The 23,376-nt window shown below is 44.3% G+C and overlaps 1 protein-coding gene across 4 annotated transcripts; it reads left to right on the top strand.

The window, feature by feature from the left end:
- The first annotated feature begins 236 nt into the window (after nucleotides 1–236).
- DHX57 (DExH-box helicase 57) lies at nucleotides 237–22,655 on the top strand. 4 transcript variants are annotated; one of them, XM_051615399.1, is made up of 24 exons: nucleotides 237–267; nucleotides 5,172–5,401; nucleotides 5,991–6,143; nucleotides 6,428–6,589; nucleotides 7,273–8,084; nucleotides 9,470–9,660; nucleotides 9,791–9,912; nucleotides 10,172–10,367; nucleotides 11,130–11,254; nucleotides 12,413–12,546; nucleotides 13,198–13,252; nucleotides 13,938–14,140; nucleotides 15,099–15,215; nucleotides 15,583–15,679; nucleotides 17,142–17,315; nucleotides 17,565–17,765; nucleotides 18,552–18,828; nucleotides 19,923–20,018; nucleotides 20,118–20,201; nucleotides 20,335–20,472; nucleotides 21,280–21,354; nucleotides 21,787–21,921; nucleotides 22,109–22,309; nucleotides 22,418–22,655. In XM_051615399.1, the coding sequence occupies exons 2-24, from the start codon at nucleotides 5,181–5,183 to the stop codon at nucleotides 22,559–22,561; spliced, it is 4,113 nt and encodes a 1,370-aa protein (XP_051471359.1). In that variant the 5' UTR covers nucleotides 237–267; nucleotides 5,172–5,180; the 3' UTR covers nucleotides 22,562–22,655. The 4 variants fall into 4 exon arrangements, with proteins under 4 accessions (XP_051471359.1, XP_051471362.1, XP_051471361.1 ...); XM_051615401.1 differs by lacking the exon at nucleotides 5,172–5,401 and having other exon boundaries at nucleotides 249–267; XM_051615400.1 differs by lacking the exon at nucleotides 237–267 and having other exon boundaries at nucleotides 5,310–6,143.
- Nucleotides 22,656–23,376: the final 721 nt, after the last annotated feature.

Here is a 23,376-nt window from a genome sequence, read left to right as displayed (position 1 = left end):
CACGTTTCCTCTGTTTCAGTTCTACACGCTCAGCTTCGCAAAAGGGGCTGAGGCCTACAAAGACTTCCCTACCCTACCTGCCTTCGCTTGGGAATGTGGGAAGACACTCGGCGGGAACCAGCAGGAAGTGCCGGCGGTTGCCAGGCGGAAGTGCCGGCGGTTGCTAAGGAAGCCGGCGGCCCGGAAGAGGAAGGCGGGCGCTTCCGGGGGAGGGGAGGCCGAGCCGGGCCGGAGCGGAGCCGGGAGCCGGGAGCCGGGAGGGGCAGGGTAGGCACGGGCGGCCCGGGGGGGTGCGGAGCGGGCGGTGCGGTTCCCAGGACGGCGTGGCGGCCCCGCGGAGGCGCCGTGAAGGAGGCTGAGGGAAGGTGGGTGGGTGGGTGAGTGAGCGGGAGATGCGGTCCCGGGAAGATGGAGGGGAGGGGAGGGGAGGGGAAGGGGACCCTGCGGTGAGGGGGGGGCAGGGCCAGGAGAGGAGGCCTGGGGACCCCGGGTGGGAGGTGCTGGTGGCCGGACCCTCGTGGGAGGTGTGGGAGGCGGGGGACGCGGGGCAGGGCGGGAGGAGCCGGTGAGGGAGCGCCCCGTGGGAGCGGAGCTGCTCTCGGTGCCGGGGGCTCCGGCCTGTGTGCTGAGCTAGGAGGGTGGGACCCCGTGTGACAGCGTCCTCAGGCCCGGCTGCCGGTGCCCGTGCCCGTGCCCGGCCGCCGTGCTCACTCTCTTAGCCTCCTCCTCCACTTAGGTCGGGCTGCTCTGAGCGGTATCAGCTCCTCTGTTCAGTCCTGGTGAAGCTCCAGTGGGGAGAACTGCCACCAAAAATGGAAGTTGGCCACTTTCCAAGCCCCGAGTTGTTGGCACTCTCCAAGCCCTCATTTGGGCTGCTATTCATGCACGGCCACATGGGTTCTTGTCCTGGCTCTGGAGGTGCCAGTGCAAAGGTCCAGGTATTCAGCTCCTGACGGACTGTTCAGTGCTGCTCACCTGTCCCTGCAATAGCTTTCCATTTGCAGGAGCACTATATCTGTGCATGTTGAGCCATTCTTTCACTGACAACAACTGATTAATACCAGTGGGCCTGTGGCAGAGCTGGTGAAGATCATGGAGTGGTTTGGGTTGGAAAAGACCTTAAAGATCATCTAGTTCTAACCGCCCTGCATGGGCAGGAACACCTGTCGCTAGATCAGGTTGCTCAAAGTCCCATCCACTCTGCCCTTGAACACTTCCAGGGAGGGGGCATCCACAGCTTCCCTGGGTGACCTCTTCCAGTGTCTCACCACCCTCTAAATAATTTCTTCCTAATGTCTAACCTAAATCTGCCCTCTTCCAGTCTAAAGCCATTACCCTGTGGTTTTTTTTGCTACATGCCCTTGTAAAAAGCCCCTCCCCAGATTTCCTGTAGCCCCTCCAGGTACTGGAAGGCTGCTGCAAGGTCTCCCTGGAGTCTTCCCTTCTCCAGGTAGAACAACCCCAACTGTCTCAGCCTGTCTTCACAGGAGAGGTGCTCCAGCCGTCTAATCATCTTTGTAGCTGTCTTCTGGACTTGCTCCATGAGTTCCATGTCCCTCTTATGCTGGGGGCTCCAGAGTTGGACACAGCACTCCAGGTGGGGTCTCACAAGAGCAGAATAAAGGGGGAGAATCACCTCCCTGGCCCTGCTGGCCACACTTCTTTTGATGCAGCCCAGGATGCAGTTGCTCTCTGGGCTCCTGTGTACTCTGGTGGCTCCTGTTGAGCTTCTCATCCACCATCACCCCCAAGCCCTTCTCAGGGCTGCTCTCAATCTGTTCTCCACCCAATCTATATTTGTGCTTGGGATTGCCCTGACCCAAGTGCAGGATCTTGCACTTGGCCTTACTGAACTTCATGAGGTTGGTACGGGCCCACCTCTCAAGCCAGTCAAGGTCCCTCTGGATTGCATTCCTTTCCTTAAGCATTGTCAACCACACCACAGAGCTTGGTGTCATCAACAAACTTTCTGAGGGTGCACTCAATGCCACTATTTATGTCACTGACAAATATGTTAAACAGTACTGGTCTGGGTACTGACCCTTGGCTTCCATTTGGACATCAAGCTGTTGACCACTACTCTTGGAGTATGACCATCCAGCCAATTCCTTATGCACCAAGTGGTCCATCTGTCAACTCCATATCTTTCCAATTTAGAGATCAGAATGTTTTGTGGGACAGTTTCAAGTGCTTTGCACAAGTCCAGGTAGATTATGTCAGTTGCTCTTCCCTCATCCACCAACACTCTAAGTCCATTGTAGAAGGCCACCAAATTTGTCAGGCATGATTTGGCTTTGGTGAAGCCACATTTGCTGCCACCAACCACCTCCACATTTTTCATGAGCCTTAGCAGAGCCTTCAGGAGGATCTGCTCCATGATCTTGCTGGGCACAGAGGTGAGACTGACTGGCCTGTAGTTCCCTGAGTCTTCCTGTTTTCCCTTTTTGAAATTAGGGGTTATGTTTCCCCTTTTCCAGTCAGTGGGAATTTCACCAGACTGCCATGGCTTCTCAAAAATAATGGAAAGCAGCTTTGCAGCTTCATCCACCAATTCCCTCAGGAGCCATGGATGGAGCTCATCAGGTTTCATGGGCTTGTGTACCTTCAGGTTCTTTAGATGATCTTAAACCTGCTCTTCTCCTACAGTGTGCAGATCTTCCTTTTTCCAGTCCCTGCCTTTGCCTTCTGCAACTTGGGTAGTGTGACCAGAACCCTTGACTGCAAAGATTGATGCAAATGGTCATTGAGTACCTCAGCCTTCTCCATATCCCACATGACCAGCTCTCCTGTTTCCTTCTGGAGGGGGCCCACATTTTCCCTAGTCTTCCTTTTATCACTGATGCACCTCTAGAAGCTTTTCTTATTTCCCTGGCCAGACTTATTTCTGTCTGAGCTTTAGCTTTCCTAACCTGATCCCTGGCTGCTCAGACAACTTCTCTGTACTCCTTACAGGCCACCTGTCTGCTGTGGTTGAGGCCCAGCCAGTAACAAAGCCATGTGTCACACCTCCCCCCCGCCACTGTGGGATGGGGAGGAGAAAATCAGATTAAAAGCCCGTGTGTCAAGACAAGGACAGGGAGGGTTCACTCACAAGTAATGGTCACAGGTTACTGTCCCTTATGATAGTGGCCAGATTAAGTTCCAGCTGCGCTTTTGCCTTCCTAATTTTCTCTCTGCATGACCTCACAGGATCCTTGTACTCTTCCTGAGTTGCCAGCCATTTGCTCCAAAGGTGGTAAACTCTCCTTTTTTTCCTGAGTCCCAGAAAACCTCCCTTTTCAACCAGGCTGGTCATCTTCCCTGCCCGTTCATTTTATGATACATGGGGACAGCTTGCTCTTGCACCTTTAAGACTTGCTTCTTGAAGAGGGCCCAGCCTTCCTGGACCACTTTGTCCTCCAGGACTGTCTCCCAGGGGACTGACTCTCAACCAATGTCCTAAAAAGGCCAAAGTCTGCCCTCTGGAAGCCCATGGTGGAGGTTTTGGTCACCCTCCTCCTTAATTAAGAATCAAGAAGTTTACCATTTCACGGTTCCTAAGCCGAAGACGGCCTCTGACCACCACATCTCCCATCACTCCTTCTCTGTTAGTGAACAGCAGGTCTAACAAGGCACCTCCCTGGTAGGCTCTTTGTGGCCCATGCTGTGCGCATTGGTGTAGATGCCCTTGGGCTGGGCTATTGATTTCACTCGCATCACTTCACCGCTAGACTCATCTGTAGTGGGTCTGATTTTATACCTTTCCCCCTTCGAACCTGGTTTTCCTCACAGTCTTCCCTTACTCCAGTGTGGAGTCCCTCCCATGGGAGAAGGTCCTTCATGAACCCCTCTGACATATGTCCCTCCCACAAGGTGCAGTCTCTCAGGAACAGACTGCTCCAGTGTGGGCTTCCCACAGAGTCACAGCCTGCTTCAGGTGCAGTCACGTCCCCTGGTGCAAGGTCTCCTGTGGCTGCAGGTCCACATCTGCTCCACCACGCTCCTCCGTTGGTTGCAGGGGGACAGCCTGCTGTTTCACCACAAGCTGCAGGGGAACCTCTGCTCAGGCACCTCCTCCCCCTCCTTAGTCACCGACTTTGGTATCTCTGCTCTGGGGTTGCTCTCTTCTGAGGAAGTTTTCAGCAGCTTCTCACAGGAGGCATCCAGGGGCCCCTCCCCTGCTATCACACCAACCCAACACAGTGTCCTTGCTTCCACCCTCTGTAAACTCCCGTTTTACATGTAAGTGTGTCCAGGAGCCACTTGTTTGTCCATATCAGCCTCCTGGCATCCTTGTCTACCTTCCTCTTTGTTGGGATGTACTGCTCCTGGGCTTGGAGGAGGTGATCACTGAATGTTGACCAGCTCATCTCCTCTCAGTATTTGACTCCTCTCCCCTCCAGGGCTTTATCCCATGGTTCCCTACAAAGCAGGTCCCTGAAGAGGCCAAAATGTGCTCTTCTGAAGTCCAGGGTAGCAAGCTTGCTGCACACCCTCCTTGTTGCCCTAAGGATCTTGAATTCCACCATTTTTTGGTCACTGCAGCCAAGGCTGCCCTTGAGCTTCACGTTATCTACCAGCTCTTCCTTGTTGGTAAGAACTTGCTGTGAGCAGGAGAGGAGGGCTTGTTTTCCAACTCCTCTGCCCAGACTCCATAGTGCTCAGCAGTCTGGACAGCTCCTTGCAAAAGGAGATGGGTCAGGCAGGAGCAGGTTAATGTGAAAACAAATTGTATCTTTGGCTTCAGCTCCCCTTTGACCTTTTATTGTCAGGCCTGCAAACTCCAAAGTTGAAAAGTGGCAGGACACAGGCTGCTTTCTGTTGTGAAAGTTCCCTTGGAGGTTTGCCCTTTGGGCTCCCATATCCAAGAAAATTCCATCAGTGGCAGAACTGGAGTTCCCAGACTAGGCAGCACTGCTGGTAGGCTCACCCTTTTGCCAGAGATCCTGTAGTTTCTGGTTGAGGAGGCTGTGAGGAATATTACTTTTATTTTCTAAAGCCAAATAACTTGTTTAGCAGTGTTCTAGAAAAATGTACTTTGCTTCAAGTGCCTTCAAAAACATGCAGGTAATTACAGTTTGAGAGAATATCTTCTCTTGTCATATGGATAAACGAATCATGTGATGTGCCTGGACATCTGCAATGTGATCAATTATCTTAATAACAAAGGGCTATTTTTTTCCCTTCCTCAGCTAGAAAACATGAGTTCAGCAGGGAGAAGAAGAGGAAAGCCCAACAGAGGAGGAGGAAGAGGAAGAGGAGGAGGAGGAGGAGGAAGAGGGAGAGGAGGCAGTGGAAGAGGAGGAAGCAGCAGTGGCCGTTCAACCAAGTCTCAGCTTGGTGGAAATAGGAAGTGTGCAACCAAAATTTGGGATGATGGAGATGATTTTTGTCTCTTTGAGGAACCAAGGCTGGAATCCAGGTCTTTCCCTTAATCTGGGGGGGTTGTTTGACAGAGATATTTGGAATGTTTTGGGCCTCAGTTTTGGACATCTTTGAATATAGAGAAGAGTGAAGATTTAACAAAATATTAGAACCTCTGTTTTTCTTCTTCGGTCATAAAGTAATATCAGAATGCCTTTAATCAAAAATCACTAATAAACAGAGGATGTTAATTGTTGGGTATTACAAAGCAGAAGCTGGGCCATGATAAACATGCAATTTAGGATGAATTTAGTATCCTTGACCACCGTGATGTATTCTGACAACTCTAGCTTAGAAATATGTGGTTGTACTGCAGCCTGGGAACAGCTATACTTAGCAAAGCCTTTATTAAACTTTGGATTTGACACAGAATAAAATAAATATATGCGTGTGTGTGTGTGCAGATAGAGGCACACATCCTGGTCATGGAAGAATGAACCCAACTGAATAATCCTTAAGTCATGGACTTGTCTTATTTTGGTTTTCTTGTTTCGAATTACAGGGTTGGGTCCTAACACATCCCAATTCAGTCAGGATCGTTTGAGCCAAACAAATAAATCCTTGTTATGTTCTATTTCAATTTTTAGATCAAATGCCTCTGCTAGAAGAGGAGGGCAAGCAAAACAGAGACCTGAAGCGAGAATGCCTCTGCAAACCATACACATGACATCAGAGAATCAGAGAAGAGTGAAGGAACTTCTTCAAGAGCTTCAAGCACAGGAGCTGGGTCCTGAATCAGAGTTAGTTTAAATGGGTCACGACTTCTAGCTCTGCTAGATGAACACACTTTAACAGGCACACTGTTAGAAATGAAAACAATATTCTTTTTTTTTCCCTTAACTTTTAATTTTATCTCAAATCCTGTGGTTTTGAGTCTGCCTTGTTCTTCTACAATATCAACTCTGGGAAGCGGGTAGCAAAATCCTCCATTTAAATGGAGGATTTAAAACTGCAGAAGCAGAGTTTTGCATCTGCTCAGCAATATAATTTTGTTTCATTTTAATCTGATAAATCTTTTTATCAGAGTAGCTGGTTCTGATGAAGATGAGGATGGTCCTGATTACCTTGATGATGAACAGTGCTGGTCAACAGATCGAGAAGTTTCTGACGTAATACCAGGGTTGTCTGCTGAGCAGAGAATTGTGGAAAGTGAAGTGTCTTCATTTGCTGTGCACAAACTCTCCAGGTGATGCTTTTCAGTGAATAATTTGTATCCTGAAGAGTTAAATCACTAGTATTCATTTTGTAAGCTATCAGTGCTTGGACTTCCTCTTGACTTCAAGGAAGTTCTATGTACAGAACTGATGAATTTGTGTCTCCTATAATTTGATCCTCAACTAGGTGGGTTTAAAATAATTGTTTTACAAAAATAAATCACCCCGGCCTTTTTTAGTGAAGTTTTCAGTTCTTTCTCCAAGACAATGAAACAGATCTGGGAAAGCTCAGGGAGCATTGCTCTTATATATATTTTTTTTTCCAGGTAGCTAATGTTTCAAAACCTTGTAAGTGTTCATCCATTTTGCTCAATTGTGAGCATTTATTAATTATTTCTCCTTCATTTAAGAGTGTTTTATATGTGAAAGGATTAAACTTTTTCAAAAGAGTTGTATTTGTATAATTCAACAGGGAAATCTAATCCTTCAACTATTATGTGCTACGTTCTGAGGCATGAGATAGTTGTCACATAAACTTAATTACACCAAATTACTGCCTGTCATTGTCATTTAATATAGCATACATATTTTGGTGTGGGGTTTTTTCCCCCCCATATGGTAGTAATAGTATCTTATGCCATACGTGCTCGCTTACTGGAAGCCTAATCAAGCAGATCTGTGGTTATTTTGCTTCATACAAGTCTCTGTTTTGCAGGTATGGTTTTGACAGTGAGCGTTGTCGGGCAGTACTGAGATCCTGCAATGGTAACATTGGGGCATCGTTGGAGTATTTGCTGTTGCAGTGTTTTGCTGAAAGATACGGAGAGAAGATGCAGGTTTCTGCAACAGCTGCTGAAGCCACTCAAGAAGAATATTTGGAACAGAGACAAGAAGAGGCTTTTGCCCTCCGGGCAATCTATGGAGAAAAATTTGTAGAAAGAATTCAAAACCGCGTTTGGACTTTCAGTTTGGAATTGCAGTACCTGGCAAACGGGCTCAGCAAATCTAAACAAAAGGACAGTTGTACTAGGGAAGCAGCTAAGCAGACTTCAAAGGAAATATGTAAATTTCATCTCCAAGGAGGCTGCAGATTTGGTTCAAAATGCAGATTCAAACATGAATTCCCTCCAAACCACCCAATAAAACCAGACAGGAACTCTGTAGATGATGCTCATCTGAGACTTAACAGTGATCGTCCTGTATATGAACTTGAAGTAAGATTTCCTGAAGAAAACAAGTATCCACTCCAAGCACCTCTTGTGGCATTTTATTCCACTGACGAGAATCTACCTCTTGCTTGTCGTTTACACATTGCTGAATTACTCTTTGGAAAGGCCTTAACAGCTGCGGAATCTAATGAACCAGTGGTGTACACCTTAGTGACTTGCTTAGAAGATGAATCTGAAATAAGGGAGTTACTTAAAAATACTCATCACAAGTACAGTGTTCCTCCTGTGTCCCTTCTGGCAACACCATCTGTAAAGCTACAGACAAAGAGTGCATCTAGCTCAAGTCGAGTGTCTGAAGGTACACCACATTTGCCTCTATGATTTCTGGGTTAAAAACAGTCAAAAAGATTAAAAAAAAAAAAGAGAGAGCGAAGGCAGAGAGCCCAACTCAGGCATCTGTTCCAAATCTGTTTCTTGAGGTATGGTGAGCCAGATCCATAATCTGTCTGTGCCTCACAAAGTCCCTTCCATAATAAAGCTGCAGCAGAGGGGTTTTCTGCTGACAAGGATTGTGTTAAAGGAGCACAGAGCTAATGAGTTTGGGTTGGCAAAGTGAACAATAGCTATTCCCCCCCAGTCAATAACAAGCCATTGAGATACCGTGTGAGCTCACCAGAACTGACCAGAGAAGTATGATTGGAAGGGAACAGAGAAGCTTGTTTGAAATCTGTGTTACATCTGCTACTAATCAAGTCAGAAACATCTGTTGTTTGGTTTTTTTTTTTAATTACTTAAAATTACCAACCCTTCCTCAAAATAAGTTTTGTAAAGTTGGATTTAAGGCTAAGTAAAGGTTGTAAGAATGTTGTTCAAGGTATCATCCCTGTTTTTTTGCATGCAAGTGCAACTAGGTTGATTTCACAGGGGGAGCATTGGGACTGTCAGTATGGCAGGGTAACAGCAACTCTGTGGCATAGATGACCTTCAAGTTCTCCATTCCCAAACTGTTTTATTTAAGGCAAACTTTGTTCAAGAGAGTTTTCAAGAACAACTGCATCATGTTTTAGAGCACCTAAATAGTGACAGCCTATTTTTTTTGTTACAGTATAACCAATTATTCAGGTTTTTTTTAACAGCTCCACAGAAAAACTGCTTTATTCCAGAAGCTGAAATCAGAGATTCCAAGTAATCTTCCTTACGTTATAAAATACTATGTTCAGATAAATGAAGCCTTAGAACTTTTAAGGACTGGCTTACTCTCTTACTACTTAAGCAGTAGGCACCAAAGTACCTGGTCCATTTTCAGCCTTGGTTGAAAAGTACTTGGCAGTGGCTTAACACTTGGTGTTACAGTGTAGTTTTAATTTAAGTGGTTGTGTGGTGAACTGGAGAGGGGAGCTGAGACACACACACATGAACAGCTTTCAGGAAGGCAAAGCAGTTCTGAGTCTGGTTCACTGGATGGCCAGTCAGAGACTATGGTGTTGCAGAGCACAGCTGGTGCAGGTGTAGTGACAGGTGGGTTGGAGCTGGAGAAGTTGTGGTTTGTTTGATGAGGTATGGGGAGGGTTGCTGGTGTTGAACTAAATGCATATTGAAGACAGTCCTGCAGACCCTCAGCTCCAGCCTAACAAAATTCTTTGATAAGAATGCTCCTGGAACATGTTTCTCTTTTCTACAGTGCTGATGAGGTCCTGTTCCTTAGTAACAAGAATACCTAAATTGTACATATTTTCTCTCAAGCCTCAACAGTGTCAGAGCCTCAGGAAGAAGAGGAGGAGGCAGGAGAGGAGGAAGATGAGCCTGAACAAGTTGTCGTGGAGAATGAGAGTTATGTGAACTTTAAGAAAAAGCTTTCCAAAAAGTATGATGTGCAGGCAAAGTCTCTGTATAACGAAAATGTTAAAATCTGCACGCAATTTCGTCTGAAAAAGGTATAACACAGAACTGAATATCTGTTTTTATGCTTTAGAGAAATACTTAAGCCACAGGCTGCTATTTCAGATGGTTCTGTTCCACTCCAGTGGTGTTCTTACTGCCATGCTGTCTGGTTTTGTGCATCAGTCTTCTAGGCACTTCCAGTCCATGTTGTACGAAAGACAGAAGCTCCCTGCGTGGCAAGAGAGAGAAACCATTCTTGATTTGCTGAGGAGCCACCAAGTTCTTGTTGTGAGTGGCATGACAGGGTAAGACTGTGATTGCATATACAGACTTCACGTATCAAAGTATACATAGAAGACTATGAAATATGTATCCATGTCCTGAAAAGGTTAAGGTTGTGGTCCATCTGTGACTAGTGACAGCAATCCTAGGTGAACTTCACGTGATGAGAACACTAACCAAACAAAGCACATTTCAAGTGGAATGCAGTCATCTTGTTTTATGTGGATGGAAGGTGTTTGTTTTGTGGGATTTTTTTAATTAATCCCTGATTTTGTCCTTCAGATGTGGGAAAACCACTCAGATTCCTCAATTTATTTTGGATGCCTCATTGCAAGGATCTCCAAGCGGAGTTGCAAACATCATCTGCACCCAGCCTCGCAGGATCTCTGCCATTTCTGTGGCTGAACGTGTAGCCAAAGAAAGAACAGAAAGGATTGGACTCACTGTTGGATATCAGATCCGTCTAGAAAGTGTAAAGGTGCATACACTTTGCTTGTTGGTTTTTGTTTAGTTCTATTAAAATGTGCTTAGTGCTTCTCTAGCATACAGCATCTTGGCCGTTTATCTGCCATATAGTGGGATAAGCAAGCCCGGATCACCTGTGTTTTATATTATATTATGAAATATGTTCTAAATTTTATTTCATCTCAGGATGCACAGTCCACTTTACAGACTAAGAGTGCAGTACTACATCTTGTATTGTTGTTTTGCTTTCTGTTGAGAAGCAAGAAGGGGTCTGAGAGTATACTGTATAGAACTTCTGTCATCTGGAAGGCTGCTGACTAGTCTCCATTTCCATTTGTTTCCCAAGTGGAGATTCAAGGATAGATCTTCAGTCAGCCAGAAAGGGGAGTTTGAATTCAAATTGCTGTCTTGGAAGTGAAATTTTGTTTATGTTGCAGTTGATTGCTTTTTCCAAGAGCTATGTTAAAGAAATTCAGTAAATCTTCCTAGGGACAGAGATCTGAGTTGTTTATCAGAAATCAACTTCCACAGGAAAAACAGCTCAGATTTTTCTTTACCCCTTACATTTAGCAATGCCCTGTGGTAAGAAGCAGATGGTCTTAAGTTTTAATAAAGAAAGAAAAATCATTCAGCCTATCTCCAGCAGGGATTGCCTGTTCCCTTTCTGTCAAACCTGGCACTCAGCTGAAACTGAATGCTTTACAGCAACACATGTTCTGTTTGCACAATGTTAAGTTGCACAAAATCAACTGAATGCTTTGTCTTACCATTCAAGTCCTCAGCTACCAGGCTCTTGTACTGCACTACTGGTGTGCTGTTGAGAAGACTGGAAGGAGATATGGCTTTGCAGGGAATCACACATGTTATTGTTGATGAAGTTCATGAAAGAACAGAAGAAAGGTAAATAATCTCCTATCCCATAAGCAAAATGAAGAAACCTAATCAGAAGGATAAAGGTGACTAAGGTGCAAGTAACTGAAGTCAGAGTTGATGGTCCTGTGGCAGTAACGTGGGATGGTGGAAGGAGCCTGATTTTGGGGTCTTGTCTTTGGGTAGTAGGAAGTTGGGTTGCAGCAGCTTGCAAAGAAAGCACATCTCTCTTAAATATCTGTGCCTCCCATCTGCCATCACATTGCAGTGGTGTTGAAAAGAGGTTTTGGATGTAGCTAGAGGGTTAAGTAACTTTTTAATGACAGTTGTTTGGTTCTTATTCTTTCCTTATTTCAGCTTTTACCAAATACTCTAGATTTTCCTATGCCCTTCTGGGAATTGTTTCTCCTGGTGCAGGTAGCAGAGACTTGCAAGGGACAAGTGCCACATTTTTTTCCAGTCTATAGATTTTACTAGTTCTGGACAGTCTCATCCTATCCTGCTCCAGCCTCCTGTGGTTTTACCCCACTTACCTGCTGATGCCAGGCAAAAGATAATGTCAATATCTCTGTAAACTAGAGTGGCAAGGATCCTTTTCTTTGATGTTTTCTGTGTGAAACACTGCAATGCAGTGAGTTTCCAGAAGGCTTTGTCTGTGACAGATTATTCTATATCTAAGATGATATTTTAGCCTCATAAAAGGGCTTGTAGCTCTCAAAGATTCTTCTTCCTTCTCATCTAAAATCACTTCAAGCCAGTCTTCTAGGCATACCACAAGAGCTACAAATATGCAGGGTGAGCTGGGAAGAGCGGGCAAGTTTGAATAACTCTTCCAGTAAGGAACAGGAGCAAAAAGGACTCATCTGCTAATATGAATTGTTTTCTAATGTTCTTGTTAATGTTTATGTTAATGTAATTTATTTCATAGGTAGCCAAAGCATTTTGTTGCTTAAATGAATTTGCCAAGTCATCCTGACACTAGTAAGAGAAAACAAAAAAGTTAGCAGATAGCCTTCTATTGATTTACTGCATTATTAGCCTCCAGGCATTCTGAGGTGTTTGTGCTTCTGTGTTGGTATAGCTGTGCTTTGAAAACACCAGGAAGGTGGACAGAATGGGGAGAAAAAAAAAGAACTCTAAAATTTAACACTGAGGAAATTCAAATGTCTTTTTGCTTGTTTTCTTCAGTGACTTCTTGCTGCTGGTTTTGAAGGATGTAATGGTTCAGAGGCCAGATCTGCGCATCATACTCATGAGTGCCACCTTGAATGCAGAGCTTTTTTCTCAATATTTTCACTCCTGTCCAATTATTAACATACCAGGTGAGAACTATTAATTTTTATTTTCTTGTTACATTCATTGTTTTAGGGGGTTCTTATCAGTAATTATCCCTAGCAAAGTGTTTGTCAATTCAAGTGCAAGGGGCTAATTTGAAAAGTGGCAAGATGAGGATTTATACAAGAACTAGGATTCTTAACAGGAAAGACTAGTGAGATGTAGGAGAGAAAAACAGCCTTTTTTTGTGCTGTCTGTATACCAGCAGGATTTTCTTCCCCAAAAACCAAAAATGACACGGTCTGTATGACATAGCTTCCTGAGGTAGTTTCACCACAGCTGAAGACTCTTCTGTATCCTTGTGAAAAAGAAGCAGTGAGAGAATCCAGCTGGATGTGGGTGCATTTAGCCAAATGTGCCTTCTAAATTGCTAAGTTATTACTTGGAGAATGGCAGAAACATGTAGCCTTGTGGATATGTTCCCATAAGTGTACGGCCCTTCTCTGACTGTGTAAGTGCATATTACCAAACCATACTTGGAAAACATCCACTGTTTGTCCTAGACAGAAACTGTGTTGAAGAGTGCAGTATAGATGACAGCTGTGAAGTCAGTGTGTGACATAATAACCATCTCCTGTCTTTTTCCTCTTTTCTGCGTGTTGTGTGGCATTTAGATTTATTCTTATGTTTTCTTTTAGGTCGAACATTTCCCGTGGATCAGTTTTTTCTGGAAGATGTGATTGCAATGACAAGGTATGAAATTGCCAAACATTCTCAGATGTATTTGGCCTTTGAGGCTGCACTACTGACCTTGAGGCTACAGTGGTTCTGTGCATAAATGTGAAAACTGAGTCCTCTCAAAGCTTCCCCATCACCTGCAGTCTTGGAGTTCTACTAAAGCTCTGACTTGAAACCATAACTTCTTATACTGCAGTCAGCTGCAGGATTTCATGCCAAAACAAGCCTTTCTGCATTAGATACCGTGAAGAGTTTGTCAGTGCTTGTGCTTTACCTGTTTCATTGGTGGTTAGACATTGGCAAACAAAAGAAATCTGAAGGTAGATTTGAGCACTGAAGGTGTAAAAAGGAAGGACACCAAACAGTTCATTTTTGTAAGCCCTACCTTGCAGCCTCAGTACCAGATTCCTGTTATCATTCATAGAGAGTCACAGCTTGTTGCTCTGAGCTGTCCACTTAGCTGTCAAGTTGGCACTCCTAGTCTTTAGCATCATAGCTTTTAAAAGATGTTAGCCATCCCAGTATGGAAAGGCAGCTTGACCTTGATGCTGCCTACGGTTTTGCAACCCCACTTAATACAAAGTTCCTCTCAGATTTATATGTAAATAATTTTGATACCCTATCTGTGTAGCTAATTATTAGAAAGGGACTGTTTCTGTAGGCTTCTTTCCACGCTGCTAAATGTTCTGCTGCTGTTCAGGTATGTTTTAGAGGACAGTAGTCCCTACAGGCGCAAGACAAAGCAAGAAAACAAACAGAATGGAAGACACAAAAGAACTGCATTTGAAGAAGTAGAGGAGGACCTGAGACGTGCTGGCATTTTGGAAGGCACTGACACAGTTGTCAGAGATTCAGACCCAGACCAAAAATTAACCCTGAAGCAGCTCCTTGCACGATATAAAGGTCAGCTCTTTCTTAAATCTAATAAACTGGCATATAACATTTGCCAGCCAACATGGTATGTTAGCAAATCATATTGTATGTTGAATGCATGTATAAAATTCAGAGTTTTGTACTAATGAAGTCAAGCAGGTCACTGCTTCTAGATGAGATCGGAACAAACATCTTGGTTGAAAACAGATTAGCATCCGAAAATGGACAGTTTTCAGCTACTATTGTGCTTCCTTCCCTTTTCAGATGCCTTGTTATTTCCACTTTCTTCTCTGTATCTCTTGTTGCTGTATCAGCTTTACTTAAAGCACAGCATGTATCTGCCCACTTCAAGGGTGGGCATGCTGAGGTCACTTCAACATGACAAACCCTCCTTGAGAATTCAGAATTCACTCTGTGAATGGCTGAAAAAGAGAGGCAGACCTTCCTATGAACTTCCCACTCTGTCATCATCAAAATCATTCTTGTGCTTAGTCTTGAAGAGTTCCTCCCTTCACACTGTTTTGGTGCGCTCCCCAGTGGTACGTAGTGAGATCCATTACTTAATAGCTTCAGATTCCAGCTAAACAATTACGATCCTGGAAGAGTAAGGGAATCCAGATGTCTTTTTGCATTGAGCTTGAGAAGGTAGTCATGGAGGTAAGTGGCCATATGTTTTCAGCTCCTCACCACTAGTAGGTGTGCGTGTTTTTCTGCTAGTAGATGGAACCTGGTCTAGGTCATGCATGGGGCAGATCTGAGCCCCTAGTATGGCACTGGAAAGGAAGGAAAGAGGTGAAACAGAGGAAAGCATGGAAGGGGAAATGTGAAGCATTGAGTTACTTGCACAGCTACATCTGTCTGGTCTAAGCCAGATGCTTTGTAAACCAAGGTGTAGTTGGGTGTGCAGCCCCACTGGGTCAGTGCATCCAGCAGATGTTTTTTTTACAAGAGATGGACTTATTCTGTGTTTTTATTTCCTTTTCCCAAGGGGTTGACAAGGCAGTGTTGAAAACTATGTCAGTCATGGACTTGGACAAAGTTAATCTGGAATTAATTGAAGCCTTGCTAGAGTGGATAGTTGCTGGCAGACATTCATACCCCCCAGGTAATTTTGTTGTCCTTGAGAGATAAACAAAAGTAGATTCATGGAGGCTGTGCACTTAACTGACAGCCCAAAGCTAATGTTTTGCATGCAGAGTTTCTGTAGTTACTATTTTTGAGGAAAGAAAAAAAGTTCTAGCTGAGTGACACAGTCCCTGATATACATGGGATGGGGAAGGTGAGAGAATTGTCTACTTTGGAAAGTCTTTGGTGAGGGGGGACTGTTGCATCCTGTGTGGGTTTTGTACAATAATTGCAAAACAGAGATGGAGTTTTGACTTGAGCCTTCTGCACATTGATAAAATATCATGTTGTCCCTTCTGTTGAATGTTTTTTTAATATTATTTTTTTTTTAATCTACATCTGTATAGGTGCTGTGTTGATATTTTTGCCTGGTCTAGCAGAAATCAAGATGCTTTATGAGCAGCTCCAGTCTAATGCTCTTTTTAATAACAGGCATAGCAAGAGGTAAGGCAGAAAAGCTCCAAAATATCAGTCTTTACCCATAAATAAAGAAGAGCTTCCTGGACAAAGCCTGCCCTTATCCAGGGATAAAGGTTATTAAATGTTTGAGACAGCTTGTGATATGAAGGTCTTGACTGCAGGCAGGGTAATTCCTTTTCTACTATATTAATGGCTTGCTCTTCTCATGGTTTATATTTTTTCTTCTCCTCAACTCAGGAAGGTTAGGTGTTGTTCTTGCAGACCCTAGTGATGTTTTCCATTTTGTGCTCTTCATGACCCAGTAGACTGTTGAAAACTCCACCTCAGCCCTTGCTCTGTTTCAGAATATTTCCTGAGATGCATTCAGTTGTGGTTGCATTTGGCCTTAGATTGTTACATGGAGATGTAACTTGATCTCCTTGACTAGAGAGTTTTTACACAGATGTCCATGGCAAGGACAGCTGGAGTGATTTCTTCCAGTCTGGCATTATAAATGTCAGATTCTAGACTCTTCAAAAGAGGCAGAATTTCTGCTCAACTCTATTCTGAGGCCTGTCCCTTCTGTAAACTTCTCCACCTTCTCTTAGAACATGTATGAACAATAGTGTGGTGGGCAGGACTAGGGAAGTGATTGTTCCTTTGTACTTGGCACTGGTGAGGCTGCACCTTGAATAATGTGGCCTCTCACTACAAGAAAGACATCGAGGTGCTGGCATGCCACAAAGATGATGAAGGGAGTGGAACATCTCCCTCATGAGGAAAGGCTGAGGGAGCTGGGTCTCTTTAGCTTGGAGAAGAGGAGACTGAGGGGTGACCTCATCAATGTTTACAAATATGTAAAGGGCAAGTGTTAGGACAATGGAGCCAGGCTTTTTGCAGTGATGTCCAGTGATAGGACAAGGGGCAATGGGTGCAAACTGGAGCATAGGAGGTTCCACATAAACATCAGAAAAAACTTCTTTACTGTGAGAGTGACAGAGCATTGGAACAGGCTGCACAGAGAGGTTGTGGAGTCTCCTTCACTGGAGACATTCAAAACCCGCCTGGACACGTTCCTGTGTGACGTGCTCTAGGTGATCCTGCTCTGGCAGGAGGGTTGGACTAGATGATCTTTGGAGGTCCCTTCCAACCCCTAAGATTCTGTGAATGCATCCAAAGAAGACCAGCAAACTGGTGAAGATGAAGAGTCTAGAGAACAAGTCTAGTGAGGAGCATCTGAGGGGACTGGGGTTGTTTACCCTGGAGAAAAGGAGACTGAGGGGAGACCTTATTGCTCATTGCAACTGCCTGAAAGAAGGTTGTAATGAGATGGGGGCTGGTCTCTTCTCCCAAGTGAATAAGATGATATAGCAGAGCAGTTTATATTGTTTTGAGTGGCTGTGGGCAATGTCTATTACTATTGGGGCAAAAGTGTGTACAGGCAGATTGTTCCCAACAGGGAAGAGGCTGGAGATGCACTGAGTATGCTGTCATATTGTTCTTCTAGGTGTGTTGTTTATCCGCTTCATTCTTCACTGTCTAGTGAAGAACAGCAGTCTGTGTTCCTCAGGCCTCCCGCAGGAGTTATCAAAATAATCATCTCTACAAATATTGCAGAAACATCTGTCACTATTGATGATGTGATCTATGTGATTGATTCTGGAAAAATGAAAGAGAAAAGGTACTGGGATTCATTCTTTGTGATCTGGGAAACTGCTCTGTGCCTTGAGCTACATACTTTAGCTTTCCAAAATGCTGGGAAAAACTTGAAGGGACTTTATCTGCAGAAAGCTGCTGCAAGGTGGAGGAAGCTAGTCAAGACTCAGATCCATCTGCAGGGGTGGGAATACGGAAGTTGGCAGCATCTGGCTGTTTGACCTCCAGCCTGTTCACTCTGCACTGACTATGACTCTTTCTTGTTCTCCTGTAGATATGACCCAAGCAAAGGAATGGAAAGTCTGGAAGATACATTTGTGTCCAAGGCCAATGCTCTGCAAAGGAAAGGGCGAGCAGGCCGTGTAGCCTCAGGTGTCTGCTTTCATCTTTTCAGTAGCCATCACTATAACAATCATCTTATAAAACAGCAGTTACCAGAAATACAAAGAGTACCCTTGGAGCAGCTTTGTCTAAGGTGAGCTGTTGTTTCTGTATTGCCTGAATTAGCCAGAATGTCCTTCCTGCATTGCAGGGAGCACCTGGAGGATCAGGTAGTTTCCTCAGTATTTTCTCACACAGTGAAACCAAGGAAATTCCTCTGGAGATCTAAGGCTCTGCTGGCTGGCTGCTTTGTTTTTACTACCACATTGCTCTGCATCCCAAGCCCACCCTCCCCCAGCCCTCCAACAGTTCTGCCTGTCTTTCCATTCCTTAGCTCGCACCTGATCCCAGGAAAAAGCATCTCTTAGATAACTAGAGAAGACAGTTTCATTCCTGTACTCCAGATCGAGATGTTTGTTCCTTTACGCTCTAAACGCTCCTGTGGTGTTTCTGAGCAGCATAATGCAGTAAAGCCACAACCTGAATCAAGTACTGCCATCAGGCAAGTACTGAATGAAGAGGCCCCCTTATCCCTGCTGCACATTGTGCAGCCCTTTGTACAAAAAGGAAACAAAACTTTTTTTTTTTTTACAGTAGAAACTGTATTTTAAGCTAAATAGGAATCGGTTCATATGGACTCTGAGGTGGGATGAAGTACACTTCCCCCCACTTCCTACACTGCTTCTTGACAAAGTGTGTGTTACAGGCCCTCTTCTAACAAGAGTATTCTTCAAAACATGTTTTCTGTTGTGGTTTTGTTTTGTTTTGATTTTATAAAAGCTTGCTTTTTTATCCTGTGTATGGAACTAATGTTCTTTCCCTTCTTTCCTCCCTTTCTCCCTTCCTGCCATCCTGCCTTCCTTTTTCGTCCCTTCTTAAGGATTAAGATGCTGGAGATGTTTTCTGCACAGAGCCTTCACTTTGTCTTATCACGGCTCATTGAGCCTCCTAGAACTGAGTCTTTGCGGGCATCAAAGCTGCGACTTCAAGACTTGGGAGCATTAACTGCAGATGAAGAGCTCACCCCTCTGGGATATCACTTGGCTTCTCTGCCTGTTGATGTCAGGATTGGCAAGCTAATGCTGTTTGGCACCATCTTTCGCTGTCTGGATCCTGCACTAACTATAGCAGCCAGTCTGGCCTTTAAGTCACCTTTTGTAAGTATTCTTAACCATGTATCCCTCCTTGAAAACAGGGTGTTTCCATGCAGCAGCAAAACACTGTTGGTAGCTTGCAGCATACTACACGGGAGTATTTTAATTCTCCTTTTTAGCCTACATTATTGACACATTAATGAGTGATCATTTTAAAAGCCCAGTTATAAAAAAAACGTGCAGCAGCAAGTATGTTATTTATATTCTGAGTGAACAGCAGAAACAGAGTGGATATTCATTTTAATTTGAACTAAGAAGTACAGCCAGTCCTTTTGGACCAAATTTGGTGTAAAAATTGAATCAAGAATGGTAATATAAGAAGCAATTAGAAATAATTACAAAACAGTGATAAGGATGAAGTTAACATGTCTGAGCTGTGAATGCAGGGTTCATTTTGGATTTCGGTTTGTGGTGTCACTTTCAGTTCAGCTTTTTGAACCAGCTGCTTTACTTACAGGTGCTCTTACTGTTCTTAAGCTTTTACTGCAATGTACAAACTTGCACAAAAAGTCAGACTTTCTTGAAGTTTTGATTACTATTGCTAGACAGTCTGTATTGAGGATAGTTGTGAAAGAATTGGAAAAATACTGCTCTAGTTATTTAATTGCATATTGTTGTCCATATACCTATTTTGATTTCAAGTACTGCAAGTTTCTATCTGCTGATAAGAACTTGATTTCAGCTTTTTGAATGTCCTGAATTACTATCACCTTCTCTCTCTCAGACCAAAGCAGATTTTAGACTTGCTGTGCTCTTCTTTATTATAAGCATTCTCATTTGAGCTTCAGCTCCATTAATGTGGTAAGACTTGTCAGATGGATCTTTGCACTCTGCAGCTGCAGAGGTCTGCCCAAAATGAGCTGGTCAATCATGAATTTGCCAATGGATCTCTTATGATTAGATAATGGGCTTAGGTGCTCTGCTGGTGAGAAGGCATTTTTGAAAGCCTCATATTGTCTGTTATCCATGGAGAAAATTTGCATTCTTACTGGTGAGCTGCTTTGAAAATAGCAAAGATTATGTGCCATGCAGCTCTCACAATGGCTTTTCTAAGTTGTCAGGGGAAGAACATGCTTAATCTGTTAGTGCCTGTCTAGGTGTCACCATGGGATAAAAGGGAAGAAGCAAACAAAAAGAAGTTGGAGTTTGCAATAGGAAACAGCGACTATCTGGCTCTTCTCCAGGCCTATAAGGTGAGCTAAAATGCAGTAGCCTCTCTCAGAGGTTTGTGATGTGCTTGTCATTCAAACTGAAATATTTTATTAAAGGTTTCCTGTCATGCTCTCAATTAGGGATGGCGTTTAAGTATCAAAGAGGGCTCCCAAGCAAGCTACAACTACTGCAAGGAGAATTTTCTGTCAGGAAGAGTTCTTCAGGTAAGTCAGTTTTTGTGGCCTTGCACAGGGACTGGCCGAGACAACAGCCAAGTCCTAGTGCTGAAAGTGAGCAACTGATGAAGAGATTTCTTGCTTTGTGTGGTACCCATCACAGCCCTTTCTCTGTTGGTAGGAAATTGCCAGTCTGAAACGGCAATTCACAGAGCTGCTTTCTGATATTGGGTTTGTGAAGGATGGATTAAGAGCCAGGGACATTGAAAAGAAGTGGTCCCAAGGAGGCGATGGCGTGTTGGATGCCACAGGAGAAGAGGTAATTCACAGCATTTCAGTGCACCAGAATGATGCTGCAATTTTTCATTTGACCTGTGTGCCAGGTGGGCTCTAGACTGGTGGGCTTCTTGCCACGGCCTGGCTTTGTAATCTCACACTGGCAACAGTCACCTCCTACCTACCCTGTTCTCCCTCCCTCTACATTCTATATGCCAGCACTAGCCTCAATTGCATGAGGCCTTATGTGTTCAGGAAGAGCAAGCCCGCACATGGAAGTGAGCTGAAACCTGCTTCTTTGAGGCAATGAAAACACCCCTGACTTGACATGTTAGGAAGTCAGGAAGTGGTGGAAAGACATGGATCTGACCTGAATGCTTGGATTAGTGCCAACCTTATTTATGGAACCAAACTGCATTACAGAGCAGGCAGTGAAGTATTTCAGCATAGTGCACAAACCTCAGAAAGCAGTACCGCCAGAACCAGAGATGTCCTAGGGCTATGTGATGAGCTGATAAACGTTTTAGTAGTTTTAAGAGTCTCACTGGGCATGGAGACAACTTCTGCTTGTTTTCTCTTGGGTTCAAGCTTTCCCTTTGTAGCCAGGCATTAGGGATCAATTAGGTTTGGCACTAACTGCATCAAGGTAGTTGGGGGTCAATTTACTCCATTGATAGTGGGGGGAATGCAGCCCAGGGCTAGCCTGAGACCTTAGGAACTGGTTCTCCCCTATAAAGCACAGCAGAACAGCTACAAAAGTAAACCAGTTTCCAGAATTCAGTCATTCCAGCATGGCTATACCTTTATAGAATTACCTGTAGAATACCTAATCTATGCATTAATTTCACAGGCAAATTCGAATGCAGAGAACATCAAACTGATCTCAGCTATGTTGTGTGCTGCACTGTATCCCAATGTTGTCCAGGTAAAAGAATGCTTTTATTTTAATTTTTCCCTGCTGCTATCTGGCATATCCACACAGCCTGCTTTTTGGTCTGGATTGACTGTGGCAGACTGGAGCCTGGCTTAGCTTGCCAAAAGCTTGGTGCTTACAGTGTTAGAGCCAGGCAGCTTAACTCGTTTGTATTGCTTGAGACTGCTGCAGTTCCCACAGGCTGATCTTAGTGTCACAGAAGCCACCAGCAAATGTTCTTAAGAAGCTACTTTACTTACAGCTTTTTAGAAGTTTGAGGTTACAAATGAACAGTCAAGGTTAGACAGTACCTGGAGTGTAGTATCTGTCTCTAGTGACTTGACGTTATTACTTGGAAATTTCTGGTTTTGATAAAATTAAAACATAGGTTAAAGAGTTTTTGTGGTACAGCAGACTTTTATAACTTTTTATCTTCCCATACAGGTGAAAAAGCCAGAGGGCAAATACCAGAAGACCAGTACAGGAGCAGTCAAAATGCAACCAAAAGCAGAAGAGCTCAAGTTTGTTACCAAAAATGATGGTTATGTTCACATTCACCCTTCCTCTGTGAATTATCAGGTCAGGATTCTTTTTTCTTGCAAAGCATGTGCATTCTTGTGGGTCACAGAAAGGCTGTTAAGTGACACAGGTGCATTTTATGCACCTCTGCTGTTCTTTGCCGCCACAAAAGAGGCAGGCAGGCCCCCAAGTTGCCCAAGCAGGTAGGAAATGCGTCACTTCAGCAAGGATGTTGTGTATGTTCCAGACTAGGCACTTTGAGAGCCCCTACCTGGTGTATCATGAGAAAATCAAGACTAGCCGTGTGTTCATTCGAGACTGCAGCATGGTGTCGGTCTACCCCCTGGTGCTGCTTGGAGGTGGCCAGGTCCACATGCAGCTGCAGAAGGGAGAGTGTGTCATTTCTCTTGACGATGGATGGATCCAGTTTGTCGCTGCCTCTCACCAGGTAAGGGAGGGATAATCCTGGGAATGCTAGAGTGCTGTGCGTGTTAGAATGCAGGAGGTGTGGTTTGTGAGCCTTTAACTCACTTCTGTGTTTTACCCTGCGTGTTAGGTGGCTGAGCTGGTGAAGGAGCTACGCTGTGAACTAGACCAGCTGCTGCAGGATAAAATCAAGAATCCCAGTATGGATTTATGCATGTGCCCCCGTGGATCTCGGATCATCGCTATGATTGTAAAGCTTGTGACTACACAGTAACTTTACAATAGCTTTCTATAAAGACTCACTGTTTGCTACTGCCTGAGAACAGGCCACATAAACATCAGTGTCTTGATACATTTATTCTCCCAAAGTAAGGCACTGATCTCTGGAAGATCAAGTTGGCGACTGTATCGTTGACAGGTTGGGGGGGGGGGGCGGAGAGAGAGGGTTTGTCTTGTGTTTTTAGGGGGTTGTTTCCCCCCCCCATTGTCTTCAGAGAGCTTGCTTATTGACAGTAAGGTGGCTTACAGCACACTCAGAGTAATGGGAAAATGGCCAAGCTCCCAGGATGAACAGAAACCTCCAACAAAGAAAGCAAAATGTTTTTTCATGAGGCTGTACACTAGCAGTAATTTTTTCTGATCACAAAACCTCGCTGATTCTTGTAATAGTTGTCTGGAGACAGCATACAACATCATAAGCTGCTCCCAAACTGGTTTATACTCACACTTCTACAGTTTGGCAAAGAATTAAATGAGGTAGTCAGGCCTGGCTGACCAGGGACTGATTTGCTCACAATTCAACCCAAAGCCCTTAGGAAGGTGAGTGCCTTTTGGTTTTTGTCAAGGTGTTCTGAAATTTATATTTAGAGAGCATCTGCTGGCAGATCAGTTGGAGTAACCTGTTGGATTGGTACAGGCTGTTCTGGTTACTGTAAATCTGCAGGAGAGTGTGGATGTTTCCTCAAAAGCTCAGCTTTTCCAGTGCTCCCTGTTCTGTGAAAAAGCAGAACAGATGAGGTGGGCTGCTGTAGTGCATTAAAAATGAATCCTTTGGTAGACAGTACTGTTCACCATTAACCTTCTGTGGTG

This window comes from Apus apus, chromosome 3, assembly GCF_020740795.1.
Source record: "Apus apus isolate bApuApu2 chromosome 3, bApuApu2.pri.cur, whole genome shotgun sequence".
Classification (NCBI taxonomy): domain Eukaryota; kingdom Metazoa; phylum Chordata; class Aves; order Apodiformes; family Apodidae; genus Apus; species Apus apus.
Note: the sequence above shows the minus strand (reverse complement) of the source record. Positions and strands in the feature narration are given on the sequence as shown.

Excerpts from the sequence above, each read along its gene's own strand:
- DHX57 (XM_051615399.1), top strand. The coding sequence starts at position 5,181 with ATGAGTTCAGCAGGGAGAAGAAGAGGAAAGCCCAACAGAGGAGGAGGA. Across the intron at positions 11,255-12,412 it reads CATGAAAGAACAGAAGAAAG|TGACTTCTTGCTGCTGGTTT; the intron begins GTAAATAATCTC and ends TGTTTTCTTCAG. Across the intron at positions 21,922-22,108 it reads CTTCCTCTGTGAATTATCAG|ACTAGGCACTTTGAGAGCCC; the intron begins GTCAGGATTCTT and ends TGTATGTTCCAG.